Source organism: Marmota monax, unplaced genomic scaffold, assembly GCF_021218885.2.
Source record: "Marmota monax isolate L192 unplaced genomic scaffold, Marmota_monax_Labrador192_F-V1.1 WCK01_AAM20220418_F8-fsc00102, whole genome shotgun sequence".
Taxonomy (NCBI): Eukaryota; Metazoa; Chordata; class Mammalia; order Rodentia; family Sciuridae; genus Marmota; species Marmota monax.
Window position 1 is genome coordinate 5,565,418 of NW_026692494.1, and position 22,851 is coordinate 5,588,268.

The 22,851-nt window shown below is 59.1% G+C and overlaps 1 protein-coding gene across 2 annotated transcripts in view; it reads left to right on the plus strand.

The window, feature by feature from the left end:
* Ap3d1 (adaptor related protein complex 3 subunit delta 1) overlaps positions 1–22,851 on the plus strand; it is a 37,696-nt gene that overhangs the window by 8,267 nt on the left and 6,578 nt on the right. The window contains exons 2-20 of one of the 2 annotated variants that reach the window (XM_046444243.2): positions 3,600–3,695; positions 4,387–4,467; positions 5,890–5,970; positions 8,152–8,259; positions 9,277–9,406; positions 12,330–12,469; positions 12,546–12,619; positions 13,678–13,727; positions 15,577–15,626; positions 16,308–16,356; positions 17,535–17,680; positions 17,932–18,080; positions 18,163–18,393; positions 19,129–19,360; positions 20,112–20,257; positions 20,703–20,844; positions 21,410–21,481; positions 22,087–22,162; positions 22,320–22,528. In XM_046444243.2, coding sequence (XP_046300199.1) covers positions 3,600–3,695; positions 4,387–4,467; positions 5,890–5,970; positions 8,152–8,259; positions 9,277–9,406; positions 12,330–12,469; positions 12,546–12,619; positions 13,678–13,727; positions 15,577–15,626; positions 16,308–16,356; positions 17,535–17,680; positions 17,932–18,080; positions 18,163–18,393; positions 19,129–19,360; positions 20,112–20,257; positions 20,703–20,844; positions 21,410–21,481; positions 22,087–22,162; positions 22,320–22,528 — 2,262 coding nt within the window. Of the gene's footprint in view, positions 1–3,599; positions 3,696–4,386; positions 4,468–5,889; positions 5,971–8,151; positions 8,260–9,276; positions 9,407–12,329; positions 12,470–12,545; positions 12,620–13,677; positions 13,728–15,576; positions 15,627–16,307; positions 16,357–17,534; positions 17,681–17,931; positions 18,081–18,162; positions 18,394–19,128; positions 19,361–20,111; positions 20,258–20,702; positions 20,845–21,409; positions 21,482–22,086; positions 22,163–22,319; positions 22,529–22,851 lie in introns of those variants that run through there. The other variant, XM_046444242.1, reaches the window with a different exon arrangement.

Here is a 22,851-nt window from a genome sequence, read left to right on the forward strand (position 1 = left end):
AGGGCAGGCCCAGGGATCGGGTTTGTTTATATTTTTGGTGGTGGGGATTGAGCCAGGGGTACTTTACCACTGAGCCACTTCTCCAGCCCTTTTTATTTATTTTTAAAAATTTTAATTAATTTATTTTTGGTGGTGCTGGGGATTGAACCCAGGGCCTTGTGCATGCTAGGCAAGAACTCTATCAGCTCAGCTATGTCCCCAGCCCCCTTTTTTAGTTGCTTTGAGACAGGGTCTTGCTAAGTTGCTTAGGGGCTCATTAAATTTCTGTGGCTGGCTTTGAACTTGAGATCCTCCTGCCTCAGCCTCCTGAGCCCCTCCATGACAGGCCAGTGAGAATCTAAATTTTTAAGAAAAGCTCTCCAGGGAATTTCATCTGTGCAGCGAGGTTTGATACAGCCAGTTTGCCTGTCGCCCTGAGGGGTTCCTGTGGAAAGGAAGTGTGCATCCTGTGTTCCAAATAAGTTCCCACAGCTAAAGAGGAGCCCTTGCACCTGCGCACTTGTTTGGCAGGTGGAGGAGCGAGTTTTTCCATGGAGCTAGCCCAGGCAGTTGAGGAATCCCACCAGGCTGCATCTTGAATTGTTTTTGTGTTTCAGTATGTAGCCATTTATACCTTACACCTCAAAACATTTCTAGTTTATGTTTTTTTTTTTTTTTTTTTTTTTTTTTTTTTTTTTATGAGACAGGGTCTTGCTAAATTGCTGAAGCAGGCTTTGAACTTATAACCCCCTTTCTTTCGCCTCCTGAGCCACTGAATTATAGGTGTGCGCCACTGCATCCAGCTAGTTTATATTGTTAACATAGGATCATCCCTTGGCACCCTTGAGAGCTTGATTTCAGGACTCCCAGAATACCAAAAATCCAAGGATGCTCAAATGCCTTATATAAACTGGACACAGTGGCACTGGCAAAGGTGACTTGGGAGGCGGAGGCAGAAGGATCACAAGTTTGAGGCCAGCCTCAGCTACTTAACAAGGTCTGTCTCAAAAAAAAGAAAAGAAAAGAGAAAACAAGGACTGGGGATGTGGCTCAGTATGAAGTGCCTTGTTTCAGTTCCTGGTACCCTTTTACCTCAATCCATATTTTGACGCCAGGTAGCTTTGATATAAGCATTTAAGCACTGTGACGAGTCGCTTTGTGTTTTTGGTGCTGAGGTGGCACCCAGCGCCTCCCACCTTCCAGCGTACCGCTCGGCTGCGAAGCTGCACTTTTGCCTGTGCGTGGATTTTATTTCGGAATCTTTGCGCTTCTGGGGTCTGCGTGACTGCTTCCTGTTGCCTGCTTCTCTGCTGAGGTTCCCGGGCTCTTTCCTGCCCCAGCGGACTGTCCTCTGCTCCTCGGGAGCCGGGCGGCCTGAGGGGCTGCTCTCCCTGGGCTGCCTGTTTCCTTGAGCGCAGGTGGCTCCTGCTCCTCATCTGGAGTAGTTCAGAGGTATTTTCTGGATACTGGGAGTGGACGTTGACGGGTCCTCCTGCCCGGGCAGCGGGAGGCGTGTCGCTGAGAACCTTAGTGAGCTGCTGTTGTGCTGGGACCCGTCTTCAGTGGTCTTGGGTGCACCTGGGATTGGAGCTGCTGGCCAGGTGGGCGGTCACTACCTTTTTTTTGTTTTTAAAGAGAGAGAGATTTTTTAATGTGCATTTTTGAGTTTTCGGTGGACACAACATCTTTATTTTATTTGTATGGGTGCTGAGGATGAACCTAGCGCCCCGCGCATGCCAGGCAAGCGTGCTACCGCTTGAGCCGCATCCCCAGCCCACCTTTCTGTTTTTGTACCGGGGATTGAGCCCAGGGGTGCTTACCACTGAGCCACATCCCCAGCTCTATTTAATTTTTTCTTTTTTAAAAATATTTTATTTTACTTGTAGTTGGACACAATACCTTTATTATTATTTTTTTTAATGTGGTGCTGAGCATCGAACCCAGGGCCTTGCATGTGTGAGGTGAGCGCTTTACCCCTGAGCCACAACCCCAGTCCCTTTTTTTACTTTTTTATGTTTTATTTTGAGACAGGATCTTGCTAAGTTGCTTCAGGCTTTTGCTGAATTGCTGAGGCTGGTCTTGAACTTGCGAACCTCCTGCCTCAGCCTCCCCAGCCACTGGGCTTACAGGTGTGGCCACTGCACCTGGCAGCTCCACTTGTTTGTCTGTCTGTCTGTGGTACCAGGAATTGAACTCAGGGCCCTTGACCACTAAGCCCCACCCCCAGCCCTGTTTTGTATTTTTTATTTAGAGGCACGGTCTCACTGAGTGGCTGAGAACTTGCTGGTGCTGAGGCTGGCTTTGAACTGGCGATCCTCCTGCCTCAGCCTCCTGAGCTATTGGGATGACAGGCGTGTGCCACCGCGCCCAGCAGGCACCTCCACCCTTGATGTTCCCATTTAGCAAGAGCTTGAAGCAACTTAGCCAGACCCTGTCTCAAAATGAAACACAAAAAAGAAAAGGGGCTGGGGTTGGGGCTCAGCAGTAGAGCGCTTGCCTCACGTGCTCGAGGCCCTGGGTTGATCTTCAGCACCACATTAACTGCTGTGGTCCTTTGAGGTGCAACAAAGGGACACCCGCGTGCCAGGCCAGGATCCCAGGAGCCCTCAGCAGGATTTGGTAATTTGAAGCATGTCGTCAGTGTACAGTGTCGCTTGTTCCATTGTTCTAAGTCTGGATCATAAAATATTCAGAATATTCTGTGGCAGAGAGGGCACTGAATAGCAGTGGCCCTCTGCCCCTGCCTGGGTCAGGGCGTGGCCCTGCAGTGACAGGAGGAGCAGCAGGTGCTGGGGCTGCCTCCACAGAACAGCCCTGGAGGGGATGAGGTGGCCGCACGGGGACTGGGACCAGAGCTCCTTGTCCCATCCCTGAGGGCCTGACCCCAGGGGAGGTGGCAGGTCTTGGGGTGTTGGAAGGAGCATTGAGCCCCACCATCTGAGGATGGGAGGACAGGATACAGCAGGTACAGCTCTTGGTCCTCTCATCACACAACCAAACAGGGTGAGGGGCCCTGGTGCTCGACACAGTGCTCAGGAGGGCCCCCGTGGCCCCTGAACACCGACTGTTGAAGTTACCCCAGACCCTGGAGTGACCTCTGCTTTCCTCCTGGGCTGACGTGGTGACCTCTGCTCGTCTCGTGGTGTGCCACACTCAGAGGAGCACGTCTGGCTGGCACCTGACCCTGGCCCCTCAGTGCTGCTGGGCCGAGCCCTCTTGGGCATGGCGGGAGGGCAGAGCTGGCAGCCTGTGCCGAGGGCTGGAGGCACACGGCAGGCGCAACCCCTGGGTGGCATGACAGGCCCAGTGCCCTGCGTCCATTGGGGAGTGGACACATCCAACGTGTCCACACATGTGTTGGAATGTTATGTGACACCAGAGCATTCTGTCACCCTCACCCAAGGCGTACAAGAAACTGTGTCCTCGTGAGCAGTTACCGCCATCCCCTCCCCAGCCTCTGGGTGTCCACGGCCTGTCCCTGGACCCACCTGTTCTGGGCATTTCCTATCAGTAGAATCGCACACTGTGGCCTTTTTGTGTCTGGCTTCTTTCCAGACTGGTTACTGTCGACTGTTTCCGGTAGATGTTTGAGCTTAGGCTCTTTTCTTTTTCCATTTTAGGCAAAATACATCTCTCAGTGCATTGACGAAATCAAGCAGGAGCTGAAGCAAGACAACATCGCGGTGAAGGCCAATGCCGTCTGCAAGCTGACCTATGTGAGTGCCTCCCGAGGGCTGGGCCGAGCCTTGCCTCAGCCTCCACCTGCCAGGCTCAATGTGTATTCCACATCTGTGCACCGTCCCGCTGCCCGTGTGTGTGTGTGTGTGTGTGTGTGTGTGTGTGCGCGCATGCCTGCCTGCCGTCCATCCACCTGTCACACTCACTGCTACCATCTGCCACGGTGCCAACTCCAGGTCAGGCTGTGATGATGACACAGCTGGCGTGCCTGGGGTGCTGGGGGTGGCGGGGTGCTGGAGGCCCGCCCTCCAGGAAGGCCTGGAGCCCAGCGGGTGAGCCCAGGCTCTGCGCTGCCAGGCTCCCTCCCGGGCTGCAGTTGCTGCCCATGGTGTGAGCTGGGGCTGTGCCCATCCTCCCACCTGATTCCTCCTCAGAGATAGGGAGGGCTTGTCCCAGCAGCCCCCAGGAAGGGCACTTGTGGACCCAGCTGTTGCCCGGAGCCCAGTGTCATGGGTGGGAGTTCCGTGTCTCAGTTGCCGGCATTTGTTGCCTTGTAGAGTTGTTGTTGACCTGTCCCTGTGGATTCTGAGTGTCAGATGGTGCACGAGCCTAGGGTGTGTGTGGGTGCCCTTGGTGGCTGAGCTGACTGGAGCGCACGTCCGTTAAGGTGGCTCCCTTTGTCCCCGCTTTGGCGTGTGAGTAAGAGTTCCCGTGCCTCCTTCTTAACAGTTGCAAATGTTAGGGTACGACATCAGCTGGGCTGCCTTCAACATCGTCGAAGTCATGAGCGCCTCCAAGTTCACCTTCAAGGTGGGTACGGGTGGGCGTGGGCGGGGGGCATCCTCCACACCAACATCCCCTGGGGCCAGGCTGCCAGGCAAAGTGTCAGCTTCCCGAACCCCAGCTTCACGCGCACCCCTGGTGGTGAGCGTGGGTCCTGGAGGGTTTACTTGTCTTAAAAAAATCCTCAGGGCTGAGGGGCAGCTCAGGGTGAGGCCTTGCTTGGTATGCGCGAGGGCCTGGGTCCGCCGGTACTGCTCGTCAGCAGCAAGCCCGAATCTACCCTTGGGCATTTATTGACCCATTTTGTCCTGTTGTCCAGATGTGGAACACCTGTGAGAACTCAAACGGAGCAGGAGATGTACCATTTAGGGTGACCTTGAAATAATACTGGAGTGTTGCTTCCATTTGCAGAATTGAAAACTTGGGACTTTAATGGGTTAAAGGAAACATATTTCAAAAACAAAAAGAAAAAAAAATACGGAAATAACAAAACTAATAATGACCTACCTGTCTCAGTTCCAGTGGCTTTCTCCATGCAACCGTCACCCCCCTTATTAAATACCATCTATGTAAAGCTTTTCTTTTCATTTAAAATAATGTCAACAAATGTTGATTTTGTTAAGCCTGAACTGAGTGTATATTTTAGATGACAAGTTAAATTTATGACCCTTAGAAAAAATCAACAGTTAATCTCCTTGTCTCAAGATCACTCCATTACCCTGTCCGTGTGCCTCTTAGACATTTTCTTCTTTTTTTCCCCTGTTACTGGGGATTGAACCCGGGGTGCTCTACTGCTGAGCCACATCCACAGTCCCTTTTTAAATTTTTATTTTGAAGACAGGGTCTCGCTAAGTAACCCAGGCTAGCCTTGAACTTCTGACCCTCCTGCCTCGGCCTTCCAGGTTGCTAGGATCACAGGTGTGTGCCACGACACCCAGCCAATTTATTGGTTGATATTTCTTGTGGTCCTGGGGATGGGACTTGGGCTTCACACATGCTCAGCCAGCGCTCTCACTGAGCCATGCACCCCCTCACCCCAGGAACTGGGGTGGAGAAATGAAATGCCCTGTTTGTCAAAGCTGACGTGGTCGCCCATACACGTGTATTTAAAGCATTCTCTGCATTTGTGAGTGTGACCCTGGGCATCCTCTGCAGCCTGCTGAAGAGGGGCCTGGGTCATCACCAAACCCAGGACTTCCTGCCTCATTCCCGTGGCTCAGCGGCTCCATTGCAATCAGAGCGCAGGCAGGGCCTGGCAGCCTGTGGAGGAACGTGTTTCCAGACCAGGAGCTCCCACCCACCTGGGCGCCTCCTTGAGCTGTGTGGAGGCCTGGTGTGTCCTGGCGCTCGCGCCCCAGCCCCCAGCACCTGGACAGAGGACACACTGCTGGCTGGAGTCTCCAGGAGGCTTCCTCGTGTCTCTGACGTGCTGTCGCTTGACCCCCACAGCGCATCGGCTACCTTGCTGCTTCCCAGTGTTTTCACGAAGGCACAGATGTCATCATGCTGACAACGAACCAGATACGCAAGGTGGGCACTCACCCCGGCCACGCTGGCCCTCCTGCCTCCTGTGCGACGCGGAGAAAGCCCAGAGGGTGGCTCCTCCAGCGAGCAGGCTTGGCCTCGGCAGACCTGGTGCTCGTCGGCCTGGCAGGACACCCGTCTTGTCTCCTCTGCTCGGTGCTGGAGGCGAGCTCCGGCAGCTCCAGGGGTGCACTTGGAGACTGGCCTTGTGGCACCGGCCCTTTCCTGCTCCCCTCCTACGGCCCCTGCCAGTGGGCGCTTTCTCCCATGTTGGTTTTTTGGGTGGTCCAGGAGTGTGAACCTCTACACTGAGCCATTACCCAGCCCTTTTATTTTTTATTTAGAGACAGAGTTTCACGAAGGTGCTTAGGGCCTCGCTAAGTTGCTGAGGCTGGCTTTGGACTTGCAATGGTCCAACTATCCTGCCTCAGCCTCCTGAGCTGGTGGGTGATAGGTGTGGCCACTGTGCCGGGCTTCCCTGGGTTCTTTTAGGTTCTGTGAGGTCTGTACAGAGTTCTTACCTTTCTGGGATGGCCTTGAGACTACAGAGAAGACACTCCTCCCGGCCCTGGTGCTCCTGGCCCATGACGTGGCTGCAGGTGTGAGCACCTTGGAGGCCCACCCTCTCTGTGGGGCTGGCCCCGCCAGCTCCGACTGATATCAGAGGCTACAGATTCATGTTCACCGGGGCAAGGGCCGGACCCTGTAGGTGTTGTCACCCCTTCAGGGTACCCTGGACCATGGGGCAAGTGTGTGGTGCTATTGTTGGCACAGCCTGAGGTGCAGGTCCCAGCAGAATGGTCCTACTGAGCTCGTGGTGCAGGGGAGCCAGCTGTCACCATGGATGAGAGCAGAGCTACTAGGTGTGGCCTGTAGGGACTTCAGGGTCAGGTGCCCACGTGGGGCCAGGGCAGGTGGGGTTTTCTGCCAGGAAGAGGGTGTGGTTGCCAGATGGGGAAGGGGTGGGGTGCAGAAATTGGGGGTGGGCTCTGTGTGCTTCAGCACGCCCCTGCCCCGCTCCGTCCTGACCAGGAAGCGTGCTGGGCTATGGGTCAGGCCTGCAGTGCGGGGAGCCCTGCGGCCTCGCTTTTTAAGTTTTCAATATACTTTTAGTTGTAGAGGAACATGATCTCATTGTTTGTTTATTTGCATGTGGTGCCGAGGATCGATCAGGTGCCGGCAAGTGCTCTCCACTGAGCCAGCCCCGCCCCTCCGGCCTCACTGTCTAGGGAGTCACTGTTGTCCCTGTGCTGTCCTGGCTCAGATGGAGTGCTTCCGTGCCGCGGCAGCCCATCTGCTGAAGGGCACCCCGAACGTGTCCTGGATGTCCCCGCCCCTGTGCCTTTCTTTCCTCTCCTTTTCCTTTTCTTCTTCTTCTTCTTCTTTTTTTGAGTGTAGGTTTTATTTAAGTGAAGAAAAAAGAGACAGAGCTCCCGCAGGTCCAGGGGACCCAAGGGATCACCTCCCCTGCAGTTTTTTTTAGTGCTTTTAGTTGAAGATGGACACGGACCTTGATTCTATGTGTTTTATGTGGTGCTGAGGACGGAGCCCAGGGCCTCGCACACGAGGCTGTTGCTCTACCTCTGAGCTGCAGCCAGCCCTCCCCTGCTGGCTTAACGAGCCCAGGACTCTGAGAGCTCCTGGACCACAGGCCCAGGGCCCAGGAGGGCTGCTGCTCTGGGGCCGGGACCAGAGCCCAGTGGTCCTCAAGTGCCCTCTCGACAGGTCTCCCTTGCAGTAGGCCCCTCAGTGTCTGGTGCCCTCTGTGGCTCTTTGCTGAGTGAAGCTGCTCTAGTAGTCGGGCTCCTGGGGGGCCAAGGGCTGCGCCAGGGCTGCTGACGTGTCCCTACCGTGGAGGGTGGCTCTCGGCGCACCCCCGGCACATGCAGGCCCGGAGCCCCAGCCCCTTCAGCAGGTGGAGCCCCGGGCAGGCGAGTGGCGTCCAGAGCTCCCTGGGTGGAGGAGCGGCGCGCGTGGCGTAGTGAGGTCCTGGGAGCTGCCCTCGGCTTCCCTGGTGTCCTGCTCCGTTCTTGTTCCCGGAGACGAGTGAAGCCTTGGGCCAGAGCTCCAGCAGGCGCCGGGCTTGCCCCTGGCTGTTCTGGGGGCAGGGCTGTGGCTCCAGGGCCTGGGGCAGGGCCGCCGGCCTGAGCGGCACAGGCACACTAAGCGGCTCCTCTCCCCTCTCAGGACCTGAGCAGCCCCAGCCAGTATGACACTGGAGTTGCGCTGACTGGCCTGTCCTGTTTTGTCACCCCAGATCTTGCCAGAGACCTGGCAAATGACATCATGACACTGGTGAGTTTCCAGCCCGCCTGCCAGCCCTTCCCTTTGTCCCGTGTTTGGGTGCCTGGAACTTGGGCTTAAGGTGTCCCACCCAGAAAGCTTGGCCGCGTGGAAACAGGTGAAGTGGTCCACGTGTGGCCTGGATGAGATGGGAGCTCAGCTGCTGTCACCCCTGGAGGGACCTGCTCGGGGTCACTTGAGTCCCTGCGTTTCTGAGTTCAGCTTGAAAACGACCCTGCTGGCAGGAGGAAGCTGGGAGTCCAGTGTGTCAGGCCTGTGGGTCGCCTGTTTTCTTGCTGAGGTGTGTGCGGCCCTGGCCCTTCTCAGTGCCGGCCAGCTGCAGTGTGGTGAGGCCTCCCCTCTGCCCGGTGCTGTCCAGGTGTGGCTCTCCTCGGCACCGAGTCAGCCTTGAAGCAAAGCCCTGTGGGCGCAGCCCCTGCATACTGGCCACACCGGGGCCTGTTCCTCCGTTTTCCACATCAGGGTGTGGACAGTGGCACCTCCCACCTGGTGAAGGTCATGTGTGGTCAGCCTTGACCACAAGAATGTGTGGGTGTCGGCTGATGGTCTCGGAGCTTGTTACGGCTGTCTTGGCTCCTAGATCAGGGTCAGCACACTGTGGCCCCAGGGCCAGATCTAGCTGGCTGCCTGTTGTCAACCAAGTTTTAAAAATAAGTGACTGCCTTGCCAGGCAGGATGGCAGTGCCTGCAGCCCCAGCTACATGGGCAGAAGGGCAAGAGGGTCACTTGAGCCATCTCAAAAAAGAGGAAAAAATAAAAACTGAATTAAGCCAGGTTCTGGTAGCACCTGGGCGTGCCCGTGCTGCTGTCCTGTCCAGGGCAGAGCCTCAGTCATGACAGAGGCCACCGAGCCCACAAGGCCGGAAATATCACCTCTGGGCCTTTCCAGATAGCTGGCTGGCCCGGAACTAGAGTGCTGGGAGCCACCCGCGGGGTGAGGGTCAGGGCCCTGGGCAGGGCGGGGTGGGTGATGGGGGAGCTTGTGTCGACCCTGGGTTCTCTCTGCAGATGTCACACACCAAGCCGTACATCCGGAAGAAGGCGGTGCTCATCATGTACAAGGTGTTCCTCAAGTACCCCGAGTCTCTGCGCCCCGCCTTCCCTCGGCTGAAGGAGAAGCTGGAGGACCCTGACCCCGGTGGGTACATTGCAGTCTGTGGGTGCTGGCCAGGTCTCCAGGAATGTGCGAGGGCATGTTATATGGGAGCATGTGGGTTTGTGGGGTGGTGATCCTAGTGGAAGCCCCTTGTCCCCTGTGTTGTGATGGCCACGGGACACAGTAGACAGCACCTGAGGCCCAGCCTGGCCTGGCAGGCAGGAAGCCCACTGCATCCAGCCGGCAGCGGGTACAGTTGAGCTTGGGGTGCTCCTGGGATCCAGGAAGGGGTGGGGAGCAGCTCGATGACCCTATCAGAGCAACCTGGTATCCTGCCCGGGCGCCACCTCCAACCTGGTGGCCTTGTGGCCAACATTTGCAATGTGGCCACTGAGGGATGCAGTGTTGAACTGTCATTTAGAACTCTATGATAGAGAACCCCTCACTGACAGGCAGTGAGGTCCCTTGTAGGTCTTTGGAGTACTTGAACCCCTAGAGGCCACACTTAGAGGTCAGGGGTGTGGAGCATGGGGACAAGGGACCCCTGGCAAGGGCCTTTACTGCTAAGCATCACCCGGGGGGCTCCAAGGGGTCTGGCTGGGGGATCAGAGCATGTGGTGTGGGGAATCAGAGAGCACCAGACACTGAGGGTGCCTGGAGGTGCCTGAGGCTGTGAGGGCGTCCCTGGCACATCTGCACATCCCTGCGGGGTGTGGTCAGTGGGGCAAGTCAGGCAGCCTGCATCCAGCGTTCCACAGTGAGGTGGTCACCAGTGGTGGCTGTCCCAGGCAGAGGCTGGATGGACCTCACTGAGGAATTGAGAGCAGGCCCAGAACTGGGGACTGTCACAGGTGACCAAGTGCCTCAGGCCCAAGGGAGGCTGGGGTTCAGGGTGCACCCTCAGGAAACATAAGAGGTCGTGTGGAGGTCAGGGGCGTTTTTATCAGGCTGCATCTCATGGCCTTGGGCATAGAGGGCGAGGCCTGGTTCAGGAGAGAACACCCACCCCTGGCACAGAGTCCCATCCCGTGGGGCAGAGCGGGAGCACGGAGCTGAGCCACCTCCCCCTGGACTGAAGGCTGGTAGGTCCAGTCCCTCCCTCCCTCCACCAGAGCGGAGGCCAGAGGCTGCACTGGAGTGTCCTGGGCGTGTGCCACGTAGTGGAGTGCAAGACTCTGGGCCACCCCACTGCATGCTGATGCTGGGGACCACGGACCCTACTCTTTTCTCAGAGTACCTCTGTGCTCCTGTCCCTGTCACCAGGGCAGGGGCAGAGCTAGGGCCACACTCTGAGTTCTAGTTTGGTGGGAACACTGAACCCTCAGAACTTTTTCTCTGGGGCTGGGGCTGGGGCTCAGAGGCAGAGCGCTCGCCTAGCATGCATGGGGCATGGGTTCCATCCTCAGCACCACATAAATGCAAAATAAAGATATTGTGTCCACCTAAAACTTAAGAATAAATATCAAAAAAAAAAAAAAAAAAGAGAGAGAACTTTCTCTTTGGTCATAAAGACTGGGCCATGATTTTCAAAGCAGGAAGGGGTGTTTTTTGGGGGGGTATTGGGGACTTAACCCAGGGTGCTTTACCACTGAGTTGTGTCCCCTGCCCCTATTATCTGGCTGGCCTAGAACTTGTGATCCTCCTGCCTCAGTCTCCCAAGTGGCTGTGCAGACAGGTGTGGCCATCATGTCCACTCATTTTCTTTCTTTTTGTTTTTCTGCTCTTTTCTTTTTTATGTTTTTGTTTGTTTGCTTTAGTCGTAGAAGGATACAATACTTTTTATTTTATTTATTTATCTGTTTGTTTATTTTATGTGGGGCTGGCGCTGAGGATGGAACCCAGGGCTCATGTGTGCAAGGCACGGGCTCACCACTGAGCCACACCCAGCCCTGGTCTTCTGCTTTTTTTTTTTTTTTTAAAGAGAGAGAAAGAATTTTAATATTTATTTTTTAGTTTTCAGCGGACATAACATCTTTGTTGGTATGTGGTGCTGAGGATCGAACCCGGGCTGCACGCATGCCAGGCGAGCGCGCTACCGCTTGAGCCACGTCCCCAGCCCATCTTGTGCTTTTTTTGAAAGTTAAAAATTTCAAAAACACTTTTTTCGGGGGGATATCAAGGATTGAACTCGGGCACTCAGCCACTGAGCCACATCGCAGCCCTATTTTGTATTTTATTTAGAGACAGGGTCTCACTGAGCTGCGTAGGGCCTTGCTGTCGCTGAGGCTGGCTTTGAACTCGTGATCCTCCTGTCTCAGCCTCCTGAGCTGCTGGGATGACAGGTGTGCACCACCGCATTGAGCTCAAAAGACTTTTTTTAAATACTGTCAGATTCATAGAAACATGGAAGAAGTACCACAAAGAATTCTGACCCATGTGCCCTTCCCTCAGCTTTTCCAAACCCTCTGTCAGTGTCTTCAGCGTGAAGCCTGTTGAAACAGGAGCGCCCCTTGGTCCCATGCACCAAGTGCTGATTCGCTCCTTGGGCCTGGCTCCAGCACCTGCCTCAGGGTCCCTTGTGCAGAGGAGGGGCCTGCCCCCAGGTCTTTCTGCCACCTGATGCCAGCCACACCTCTGACTAGCGACACATTTGGGGGCTCCCGCACCCCCTCACGTTCTACCCTTTGTTAGCACACTCCCGTGCAGCCAGGCCTCAGCACCCTAGGCATCCCTGCTCCCAGCCAGAGGCCCAGAGCCCCGGGGCAGGGCCCTCTGGGGCCCCTTAGCACACAGACCCAGAATGTGCATGTTGTCCACACCACACTGCAGTCCGCTGTGGCAGTGCTGGCTGGTCCTGTGCCTGTGCAGTCCACGAGCGGGTCCTCAGACGGCCAGCGCCAGCCTTGCGACGCTGGGTTCCCCTTAGCCAGGACAGCCCAGTGGACAGGACACTCTTGTAGACGGGATGGGCCCTTGAGGACAGGATGCTCTATGCTGTTGATGTGGGTGCCCTCTTGGTCCTCAGGGGTCCAGTCTGCGGCCGTCAACGTCATCTGTGAGCTGGCTCGACGAAACCCCAAGAACTACCTGTCCCTGGCCCCCCTCTTCTTCAAGCTGATGACCTGCTCCACCAACAACTGGGTGCTCATCAAGATCATCAAACTGGCAAGTGCCCCCTGGGGTGTCTTCTGGCCCTCAGGGCCGCTGGAGCTGGCAGTGACACACCCCTCTATCCCCGCAGTTTGGAGCCCTGACCCCTCTGGAGCCAAGGCTGGGCAAGAAGCTGATTGAGCCTCTCACCAACCTGATCCACAGGTAGGCCTCCCCTTGCATGCCCGGCTCATGGCTCCCAGAGCAGGAAGCCAGGCCCTGACCACCCTCATGCCATCCTGGGCTGTAGGTCTACCTTCCTGAGGAGGAAGGACTCGGGGAGTGTACCTTAGGCAAGTGCCTTGGCGCCTGAGGGGTCCCCTCTGTCTGTACTGCAGCAGTGGACATGGCCCTGCTGTGCACACTCAGGCAGCTCTGGCTTCTGATCTGTGGCGCTGTGCCAGCTGGTGGGCCCTGCACCCCGGACTCTGGCCTGTGGCCTTCTCTGCTTGGGCTTCTGTGGTTTGGGCTTGACACAGCACCGTGTCAAGAGTAGAGCAGACTCCTGCTGCCCGCCCACCCCTCGCCTGTCCTCCCAGGGCCCATCTTGTTTGTCCAAAGTCCTGGCTACTGTGCTGGCCACAGCTCAGGAAGGGAGAGGGTGGAGTGGCCGGAGCTAACCTCCCGAGGGCCGGCCATGGGGCCTCTGCTGGCCATGTGTGCTCACCTGTTGCTCTCCTCGGAGTGCCAGGTGGTACTGTGCGATGCTGGAGGAGGTAGTTGGGGACACTCTGTGGGCACCACAGGGTTCACTGGGTGCCGAGCAGAACCCCAAGCCTTCCAGACCTGGTCCCCTTTATTTATAAAAGTAGTACCTTTGTCCTTTGCACCAGCAGAGTGGCTAGGTGTGGCGGGAGCCTGTGGCTGTGCATCCGGATCCCTGCTGGTCTCAGAAACGCAGGCTGCTCCATGGCGCTCCCTGGGGACTCTAACTGCCCTTTTGGCTAACTGTGTTTGTTTAAAGCCAAGAAAGGAAGCCTCAAGCCCAGCAGAACTCACCAGAATCTTCAGTTAAATGTGTGCTCTGTTTGTAATGAAACGAGCAGGAGAGGGCGGTGAGCTGGGCCCTGAGGTGAGGCCAGGGGGGTGACTCTTGGTAGCCGTCACAGTGTGGCTGGGCTGGCAGCAGTGCTCTCCCTGTGAGGCCTCCAGGGCAGTGCCCCCACCTGATGTCTGGGGCGACTCCCGGACCTTGTCCTCATGCTGTTTCTCTTCCTCCCCAGCACGTCCGCCATGTCCCTTCTGTACGAGTGTGTGAACACCGTGATCGCAGGTGAGCCCACGTCATCTCCTCTGGGGGGTGCTGCCAGGCTAGCGTGAGGGTGCCAGGCCCGCCCCTGGGTGTCTCCCTTGCTGAAGCTCCGGAAGGGAGACGGCGGAGTGGCCAGAGCTAGCCAGGCCCACAAGGCTTCCCCTAGAGTCAGGTGGCCCACTGTCCCCTTGACCCTGGCATCCATGAAGGTCTCTGAGGTAGCTCATAGCCCAGCCCTCTTTGGAAATGTGGGGTTTCCCATCTAAGGGGACAGAGCCCAGTTACCCAGCCCCTGTCACCTGGGATCGGCACCCTGCTGCTCCAGCCCTCCTCAGGCCCCTCCCACAGAAGGGACCCAAGGTTTCATGCGCTTTGTCTGTGGATACTGAAGTTTGGTTTCACAGGTTGCATCGGGTGGTAGGGGCTGAGCCGTGGCTCGGTGATGCGCGCTCGCCTGGCCTGTGTGCGATCCTCAGCACCACATACAAACAAATAGAATAAAGATCTAGCGATTAAAAAATGCCTTAAAATTTAAAACAGACAAAAAGGCCAACTCTGCACAGGATGGGGCCAGCGCTCCTCACACCTGGCCAGGCTGGAGGGACCGGATGCTGTGCGGGCGGGCCCAGTTGTCCTGTGGCCCTGGGGTTGTGTGTCTGACCCAGCACCTGCGCGTGGCTGCCCAGCTGGATGCCCTCCAGCCTCCCCTGCTGCTCCTTGTTGGAGGAGCAGAGCTCTTGCCACTGCTTGGCGCCTGTGTCTCTTGCAAACTGGTCGTTAAACCTGGTGGCCCATGAGAATCGAGTCTCGGTGCCCACCTAGTGGGGCGCCCTGGGCGGGGGCAGAAAGCTCTGCTGTTGGCTGTGGTGCCGGTGGCCGCCTCCCACACTCCTGAGGTGATGTCATAAGACACGGACGCGCATTCCGTGCTGCCAAGAGGAGAAGTGGGGCCACACCACGGACAGGGAGGGCCAGAGGGCATCGGGGTGAGGCATAGGCAGACCGGGGGAGGGGGGAATTTGGCCAAGGAATCGAGTGGCCCTGACAATGAGGTGGGGAGTTCCGGCTGCAGGAGGGGCCTGGCGCGCCTGGAGCAATGGCTCCTGGGTGATTGTGCTGGAGTCAGGACGGGGCCATGGCCTGACACTGTGGACCTTCCCTGGATGGGAGTGACTGATGCCCTTCGGGCTGTGATCTACTTTTTTGGTTCATGTGATTACAATTGGCCAAGGGCAAGACCAGGACCAAGGGCAGCCTAAAGTCACAAACAAGATCAGGGGTTCAAAGACCCCCAGGCCTGGCGCCTGCTGGGGTCCCCAGGTCTCAGCAGGTCTCAGCACGGGCCGTTCTCCCAGCTGCGGTTCTTAGTGACAGGACCCAGAGCAGAGTCAGAGGTGGGAACCGCATGTGGGGGCACTTGGGGACCAGGCAGGGCCTCCAGTCTCCTCCCAGGGAGTCCCACAGGGTGCACTTGGTCCCCACAACACACCTGTGGAAAGTCGCTGAGAGCTCACAGAGACCCAGCGCCTGGGGTCAGTGGGGGACACGCGGCCCCTCTGCCTGGCGCGTGCTGAGATCCCAGATCCAGAGGCGCCCAGGGGCTGAGCAGAAGCCACACTGTTGGCCCCACGTCTCAGGCCCAGGAGCCCCTCCTGTCACGGGGGGTGGAGTCCCCAGGGCCCGGTCCCCAGACGCTCAGGCCAGCCTCAGCCTCAGGCTGTGGGGTGGGCTCTGGGGTGGGCTCTGGGCTGCTCAGAGCTGCTGAGCCTATGGTTCCCAGGGCAGCAGCCCTGCTTGTCGGCACCCCCTGGGCTAGGGCGGGTGTCAGGACTCCGCTGCTGGCCGTGGGTGACGTGCCTGTCTGTTGCAGTGCTCATCTCTCTGTCCTCTGGCATGCCCAGCCACAGTGCCAGCATCCAGGTACGTGCCAGCACCCTGCTCTGGGGTGGGCTCTGCCCGTCCTCACCCTGACCCACCTCGCACGTCTCTCCATGTGAGCCGTGTGCCCACTCCCAGCTTGGGCCTGTGCACCTTTGTAGTGCACACGGAGGTGTCGAGGGAACTGTGGCCCTGTGTTCCCAGTGGCAGGCAGAGCTGCTGCAATCTGCCCCTGAGCTAAATCAACCGCGGAGCTCCCTGGGGGCTCTTGGCACCTGCTGCACCCGGGGTGTCCCTTTCTTGTCACTTGGAAGATGGCCATCCTGCTGCTGAACTCCCCCTAATCCCTGTAGTCATGGGCCCGGCAGCCCAGTGCCTCGGAGCTCTGGCTGACCTGGGGATCACTGGGTAGTCACCTCAGGTCTGTCTTGGTCGCTGAGGTGAAGGAGGCCACTGTGTCCCAGCCCTTTCCCAGAGGCCCCATCCTGCTGGCCCACGTCTGCTGGCCCACGAGGGTCTCTTGCTGGCAGGGTCCATGTGGTCCGTGCTGGCTTGCCTGCCCTGGTGCCTGCAGACCCATTGCCATCCTGCTGAGCAGGCCCTTGGAGAAGGGCCCTGGCCTCGGGGGAGGCGGGCAGCTTGGTGGGATGGGGGTAGGGCGGGCCCGCCTCAGCCAGGTCCACCCTGCTGTGGAGACGGAATCAGGTGGTGTCCTCTTTTCAGCTCTGTGTTCAGAAGTTAAGGATCCTGATAGAAGACTCGGATCAGAACTGTAAGTCGCCCTCTCCTCCAGGCTCTGTTCGCCTCTGGAGCCTTAGAAGAGGGGTGGGGGTTGTGGAGGCCAGGGGTCCTGCACAGACTCTGAACAGACCAGCACCAGCGTCAAGACAGATGCTGCCCCTTCTCCGGGCCTGGGCAGCACTCCCCTGGACCTGTGTGCTCGGGCCAGGCCCTCCGGTGGCTCTGTGGGCTGTGCCCTGTGCACTTGTCTGCAGGCTGACGGCTGCAGCCCAGCCCAGGGAACCAGAGGGGCCATGTTGCAGGTAGTGAGAGATTCCGCAGGTGGGCAGAGCCAGGGGAGGCTGGGTCGTCTTCAATAGGACAGGTGGCATGGGCTCCCAGGGCTGTGGCCATGATGCCTTTCTGCTGCCCGCACTGTCCCTGGGGCTTCTGTTGAGGTGTCTGGCTCAGTGGTACCATGTGGCACCTGCGCTCAGATGACTCCCTAGGGCTGGGGTTGTGGTCCCCAGGTCTCTGTGGCTCTGCTCATCTCTGCTGTGGCTCAGAAACCCCTGTGGCTGGGCAGGCGGGCCCTGGGCAGTGAGACCTCACCACAGCAGCAGGCTGTAGGCCCGTGCCCATGGACAGGCTGCTGTTTGCAGCTCGGTTTCTGTTTTGTTCTGCTGGTCCCAGGGACTGGACCCAGGAGTGCCCAGTCACTGAGCCACGTCCTCAGCCCTTCCTATTTTCTATTTGGAGACAGGGCCTTGCTAAGTAGCTAAGGATGGTCTTGAACTTGTCCACGTCCTGTCTCTGCCTCCCAAGCTCCTGGTTTAGTTGGCGTGTTCGCCCCATGGCCTCAGGCTTGGCCTCTCTCTTCTCCATGGCCAAATGTGGGCCAGTCAGGTGTGGGGGCAGTAAACACCAGGGCCTGTGGGCACTGGATGGGGCACAAATCCCTGTGCTTCCTGATGGGCATGGGAGCGTAGGCAACATTTGTCGTGGATGGAGAGTAATGGCTGCTAGAACTGGAGGGCAGGTGGGGGTTGCGAGTTCCTCCCCTGTCCCGCTCAGAGGCCCCTCTCCCGTGGACTGTGCAGAAGGCCCTTGTGTCGTGTTGTGGAGCCTTGGCCCTGTCTCCTGGGGAGGGCCACAAAGCTGGGAGGTGCTGCCGGGTCGACGAGGCATCACGTTCTCTCTCCATGGCTAACGGCTCCCATCTCCCCCCAGTGAAGTATTTGGGGCTGCTGGCCATGTCCAAGATCCTGAGGACGCATCCCAAGTCTGTGCAGGCCCACAAGGACCTCATCCTGCAGTGCCTGGATGACAAGGACGAGTCTATCCGGCTGCGGGCGCTCGACCTGCTCTACGGGATGGTGCGCCTCAACCTTGTGCCAGCCCCGGGGGCACATGGGGCTCACGGGCCCTGGCAGGGTTAGATGGTGGCCAGGGGCCTGTCTGGATTTCGGGCATGGTGGGGACGGGCTCTGGGTGAGCCGCTGTGTGCCAGCTGGGCTTCCTCCTTGGCCCCTGTCCTGGGGGGAGGCTGCCCAGTGTTGACTGCGGATTCCGCTGGGTTGGGGGAGTGCATGCCTGCTAAGTGCAGACCCTCGCCTTCCCCCGCTAGGTGTCCAAGAAGAACCTGATGGAGATCGTGAAGAAGCTGATGACCCACGTGGACAAGGCCGAGGGCACCACCTACCGAGACGAGCTGCTCACCAAGATCATTGACATCTGCAGCCAGTCCAACTACCAGTACATCACCAACTTCGAGTGGTCCGTGCCCACGCCTCCCTGGTGTCCTGCATGGGCTGGTGCTTGTGGTCCCTGGGGCGCCTCTCACGGGCTCTCCCTGCAGGTACATCAGCATCCTGGTGGAGCTGACCCGGCTGGAGGGTACCCGCCACGGCCACCTCATCGCTGCCCAGATGCTCGACGTGGCCATCCGCGTGAAGGCCATTCGCCGGTTTGCAGTGTCACAGATGTCCGCCTTGCTGGACAGCGCCCACCTGGTGGCTAGCGGCACTCAGCGGAATGGGATCTGCGAGGTGCTCTACGCGGCTGCCTGGATCTGCGGGGAGTTCTCGGAGTGAGTGGGGCAGGCAGTGGACACCGTGAGCCTCAGGGATACCGGGATGTACCAGCATAGCCGTCCCCTGGCTGTCTTGCCGTGCCCGCCTAGCTCGACCTTCCGCTGAAGTGTGGGTTTGTCATCAGCTGGGACTCGGGAGTTGCCACAGAAATCTGTATACCTGATAGGATCACTGCTGCCCTGTTGCCCCTGCAGGGTCCTGTCCCTGTCCCCACAGCCCCTGACCACTCTCTGCCCAACCCCCATGGCAGCTGTTTGCCCTGCCCTGGGCCTGGCAGCTCAGTGAGGGTGCCTCACCTCTGGACTCCCAGGAAGGGCCGCGGCCCACAGACGTGTGGTTCTGCCATTTCTCATGGGGGGAAGGTTTGATCGCGGGAGGGGACGCAGACAGTGAGCCAGGGCGCGGGCCTGGCCTGTCTCCGTGATTGCTGGGCACTTCTGAGTTTCCCCTTGTGGCCCAGGAACTTCCCAGGTGGCCAGTCCCTAGGGCGTGGCTTCTCTTTCCTTTGCACGTCTGTCTTCTTGGCTGCGCTCTGAGCGTCCTGTCTGGGCCGTGGTCTGTCGGCTGTGTCCCGTGACATGCCATTATGGTTCCTGGTTCTTCAAGTCCGTCTCAGCCCTGCTGCTGGCCCAGGGAGTGGAGCTCTCCGTGTGGCCCTGGGAGGCGCGAGCCCTTTCCGGCTTCTCCCTGTATGCATGCGTGGCTCCCCTCACTGTGGCTGTGTCCCCCAGGCACCTGCAGGAGCCCCACCAAACACTCGAGGCCATGCTGCGCCCCAAGGTCACCACGCTGCCTGGCCACATCCAGGCTGTGTATGTGCAGAACGTGGTCAAGCTGTACGCATCCATCCTGCTGCAGAAGGAGCAGGCAGGGGAGACCGAGGCTGCCCAGGAAGTCACCCAGGTGATGGTGGAGCGGCTGCCCCAGTTTGTGCAGAGCGCAGACCTGGAGGTGCAGGAGCGGGTAAGGCTGGAGTTGGGGGAGGGTCCAGCCCCTGGAAGAGCCCTGCACAGCCTTGAGGGTGTCTGTCCCTGGCAGTGGTCAGGTTGCAGGGAGTCTTATCCCTTTTCAAAGCTCCCTGGTGAGACCCCTGTTGTGGCTTTCCCAGTTGGGGCTCAGGGAGGACAGTAGGACATGGCCACCTTGGAGGTGGCCACCAGGGTCCAGGGGCATCTGCTGCCTCATGTGGGAGCCGGCTACTTGAGTGCTGGCACACCAGGACCACGAGGTGTGGATGGCGGCCCAGGCGTGGGGTCCAGTGGGGGGCCTGCAGTGCCGTCCGTAGTGCGGGCAGTCAGCCCTGCTGGGCCAGGTATGCAGCGTCTGCCTGATGGCCAAGGAGGCCTAGCCAAGGTGTACTGGAGACTTCTACACAGACGGGTGCCCTGGCGTTGACAGGGCCAGCTGTGTCCCTCAATGTATGGTCACTGACCTCCAATAGAGCCCAAGCTGTCTTGTCCATCTGTGTCCCAGCCTGAGCTAGAGGTGGTGCAGCTGGGCTGTCACAGGGCCCCCCGGGAGGCAGCGTGGCTGTCTGTGGGCACTTTCACTGACAGCGAAGCCCCCTTTTGTCACCATCCCCACACCTTAAAGAGACAACTGTGGAGACGGGTGGGTATCTGGCCAGTGGCTTCCCACAGGGAGTGGGCAGGCCTTACCAGCCCCGGGGGCCGGGCCACCCCAGGGCCCTGCGTCACCGCTGTTCCTTTCCTAGGCGTCCTGCATCCTGCAGCTGGTCAAGCACGTGCAGAAGCTACAGGCCAAGGGTGTGCCTGTGGCAGGAGAGCTCAGTGCCCTCTTTGCTGGGGAGCTAAACCCAGTGGCCCCTAAAGCCCAGAAGAAGGTCCCGGTGCCCGAAGGGTGAGCACACAGGGAGCAGGGGGCAGGGCGCATGGCGAGTCTGACTGGCCTTGGGGGCCGGCATGCACCCTGGGAAGGAGGGGCGCAGGGGGGTGACGGCGGGGGGCTGTGTGGCTGGTGGGGTGTGGCAGCCTAGGCCACACTGGGCAGGGCTGGCTGTGCCTCTCCCTGTCTCCCCTAGACTGAGAGTGACCTGAGCTGCTTTGGGTCCCCAGGGCACAGGGTCAGTGCCAGATGGCACGGTCACCTGGCTCCTGGCCCTGCTCTGGCTTCCCACCTCTGGCCTCTTTCCTGAGGGGCAGCGGTTCCTTGCCTCGTCTGGCCTGTGGGGATGGCGGGTGCTGGTGTTCAGGGCTGCCACCGGCTGGACACGCGGCCCCCACTGCTCAGGTGCCGCAGTGGCCGCCGCAAGGGTGGCTGTGCCATGACCTCCCTGTCTGCACAGCCTGGACCTGGACGCCTGGATTAATGAGCCACCCTCGGACAGTGAGTCTGAGGACGAGAAGCCCAAGGCCATCTTCCACGAGGAGGAGCAGAGGCACACTCGGCACCGGCCGCCCGAGGTGGACGAGGAGGAGCTGGCCCGGGTGAGTATGTCAGGGGCGGCCCTCTTCGGGCTCTCTGAGAGACAGGTGTCCCTTTCAGCACAGGCTCCCAACAGCCAGTCCTCCGGTTGACCCTGTCAGACCAGGAGGCCGTGTCCAGCTGTCCTCCTAGGGGCACTGAGTGGACAGTTGATGTTAGGGTTGGGCTTTGACTGCCCACGGGCCACCTGGTGGCCTCCTTTGTCCTGAGCTTATACTCCCACCTCATCCTCTTCCATGGGGCAGGAGCCGACCTCTCACAAGCCCTTCTCCACCTGCACCCTGTGCTCAGGGTGAGCTTCCTGGGTGAGAGCTGGGGACAGGCCAGCACGACGGGGTCTCTGTCCTGGCGCTGCCCCAGGAGCTGGGCGCTCTAGGCCAGGCGCTGCCCGTCTCTGAGCACTTCTCTCTCTCCACTGCCCCGCTTGGGCCATGGTTTCCTTGTTGGTAAAACTGACAGTAAGAGAAACGGGTCAGCTTCCCACGGGGTTTGGGGGCCCTTGGATCTGGCCCAGTGCCTGGACGCCCCGCTGTGTTCCACTTGTGTCCATGTGTCTTGTGTCTACAGCGCCGGGAGGCCCGGAAGCAGGAGCAGGCCAACAACCCCTTCTACATCAAGAGTTCTCCATCCCCACAGAAGGTGAGGCTGGGCCCAACAGCCTCCCCGTCCTGGGAGCACACTTCCCGTGGGATAGTGGACCGCGTCCTGTAGGCTGCTCAGGGAGGGCCACAGGCTGCGGGACTCCGACGGGGCCAAGGGAGGGTGCAGAGCTGAGGCCTCTGGATGGGAAGGGTGCCCATCATGTGGTCCTTCTGGTGCTGCAGGAAAGGGGGTCGCACCCCCCTTCAGCGTGCCCAGCTGTCCACAGGAGGCGCTGGTCTCGCGGGCAGCTCCTGGAGTGGAGTGGGTCCTCGGTGACTGTAGAACCCTGAGGAGCTGCTGGGCTGTTTCAGTGGGCCACTTGTGTCTGCTTGGTCCTGGCCACCCTGGGGCTGTGGGGGTCCTTGCTTTGGGCTTAAGCACATGTCACCGTTCAGTTTGGGGGAAAGTTGCAGAGGGAAAGTAGGTGAGAATTCTGATTTCTGTGACCTCATATGTGACCAGACCTCCCGTCTGCAGGAAGACGCACAGCTCAAAACGAGCTGGGCTCCTGCCCCTGGTCCCTGGGGTGGGCTCTCCTCACACGTGCCCACCACCCCCAGACCCCCACAGCGTGCCGCTGACGCCATGAATTGCTCTTCCAGAGATACCAAGACGCGCCAGGCGTGGAGCACATCCCCGTAGTGCAGATCGACCTCTCGGTTCCGTTGAAGGTCCCAGGCAAGTGTGCTGGTTTGCAGGTGACACGTGTCATATGGGCCGGGGGTTTCCCGCTGCCCCCCGCAGAGTCCCCCACTCATCCCTGGGCTGCCCACGAGGCCGGCTCCTGTCGTGGATGGGTGAAGTGCGTGGCTCGGGCTGAGTGCGCGCCCCACAGGGCTGCCCACGTCAGACCAGTACGTGAAGCTGGAGGAGGAGCGCAGGCACCGGCAGAGGCTAGAGAGAGACAAGAAAAAGAAGAGGAGGAAGGAGAAGGAGAGGGAGAAGAAGGGCAAGCACCGCCGCCACAGCTCACTGCCCACGGAGAGCGAGGAGGACATCACCCCTGCCCAGCAAGTGGACATTGTCACCGAGGAGATGCCTGAGGTGAGCCCCACCTACCAGCACAGGGACGCCACATCCCTGCCAGAGCTCCAGCCTCCCCTGCTGCTCTCTTCCTGGGTGTGAGGGTGGCCACCAAGTCAGCGCTGTCCTGTGTGCCAGAGAGAACAGTGTCCACCTCACACCTGCCTCATGAGGCCAGAGCCCCTTCTGTGGCCTCCCTGGGGGTATGTGTCTACTCCGTGACCCTGCAGCCCGGGCGCGTGGCTCTGATGTCCTCCCCTGTAGAGACGTGGCACTGCTTGCTGTGGGTGGCCTCGTGGGGGTGGACCTGACTCTTCAGGCAGGTCTGCTATTTCGGGCTGGAT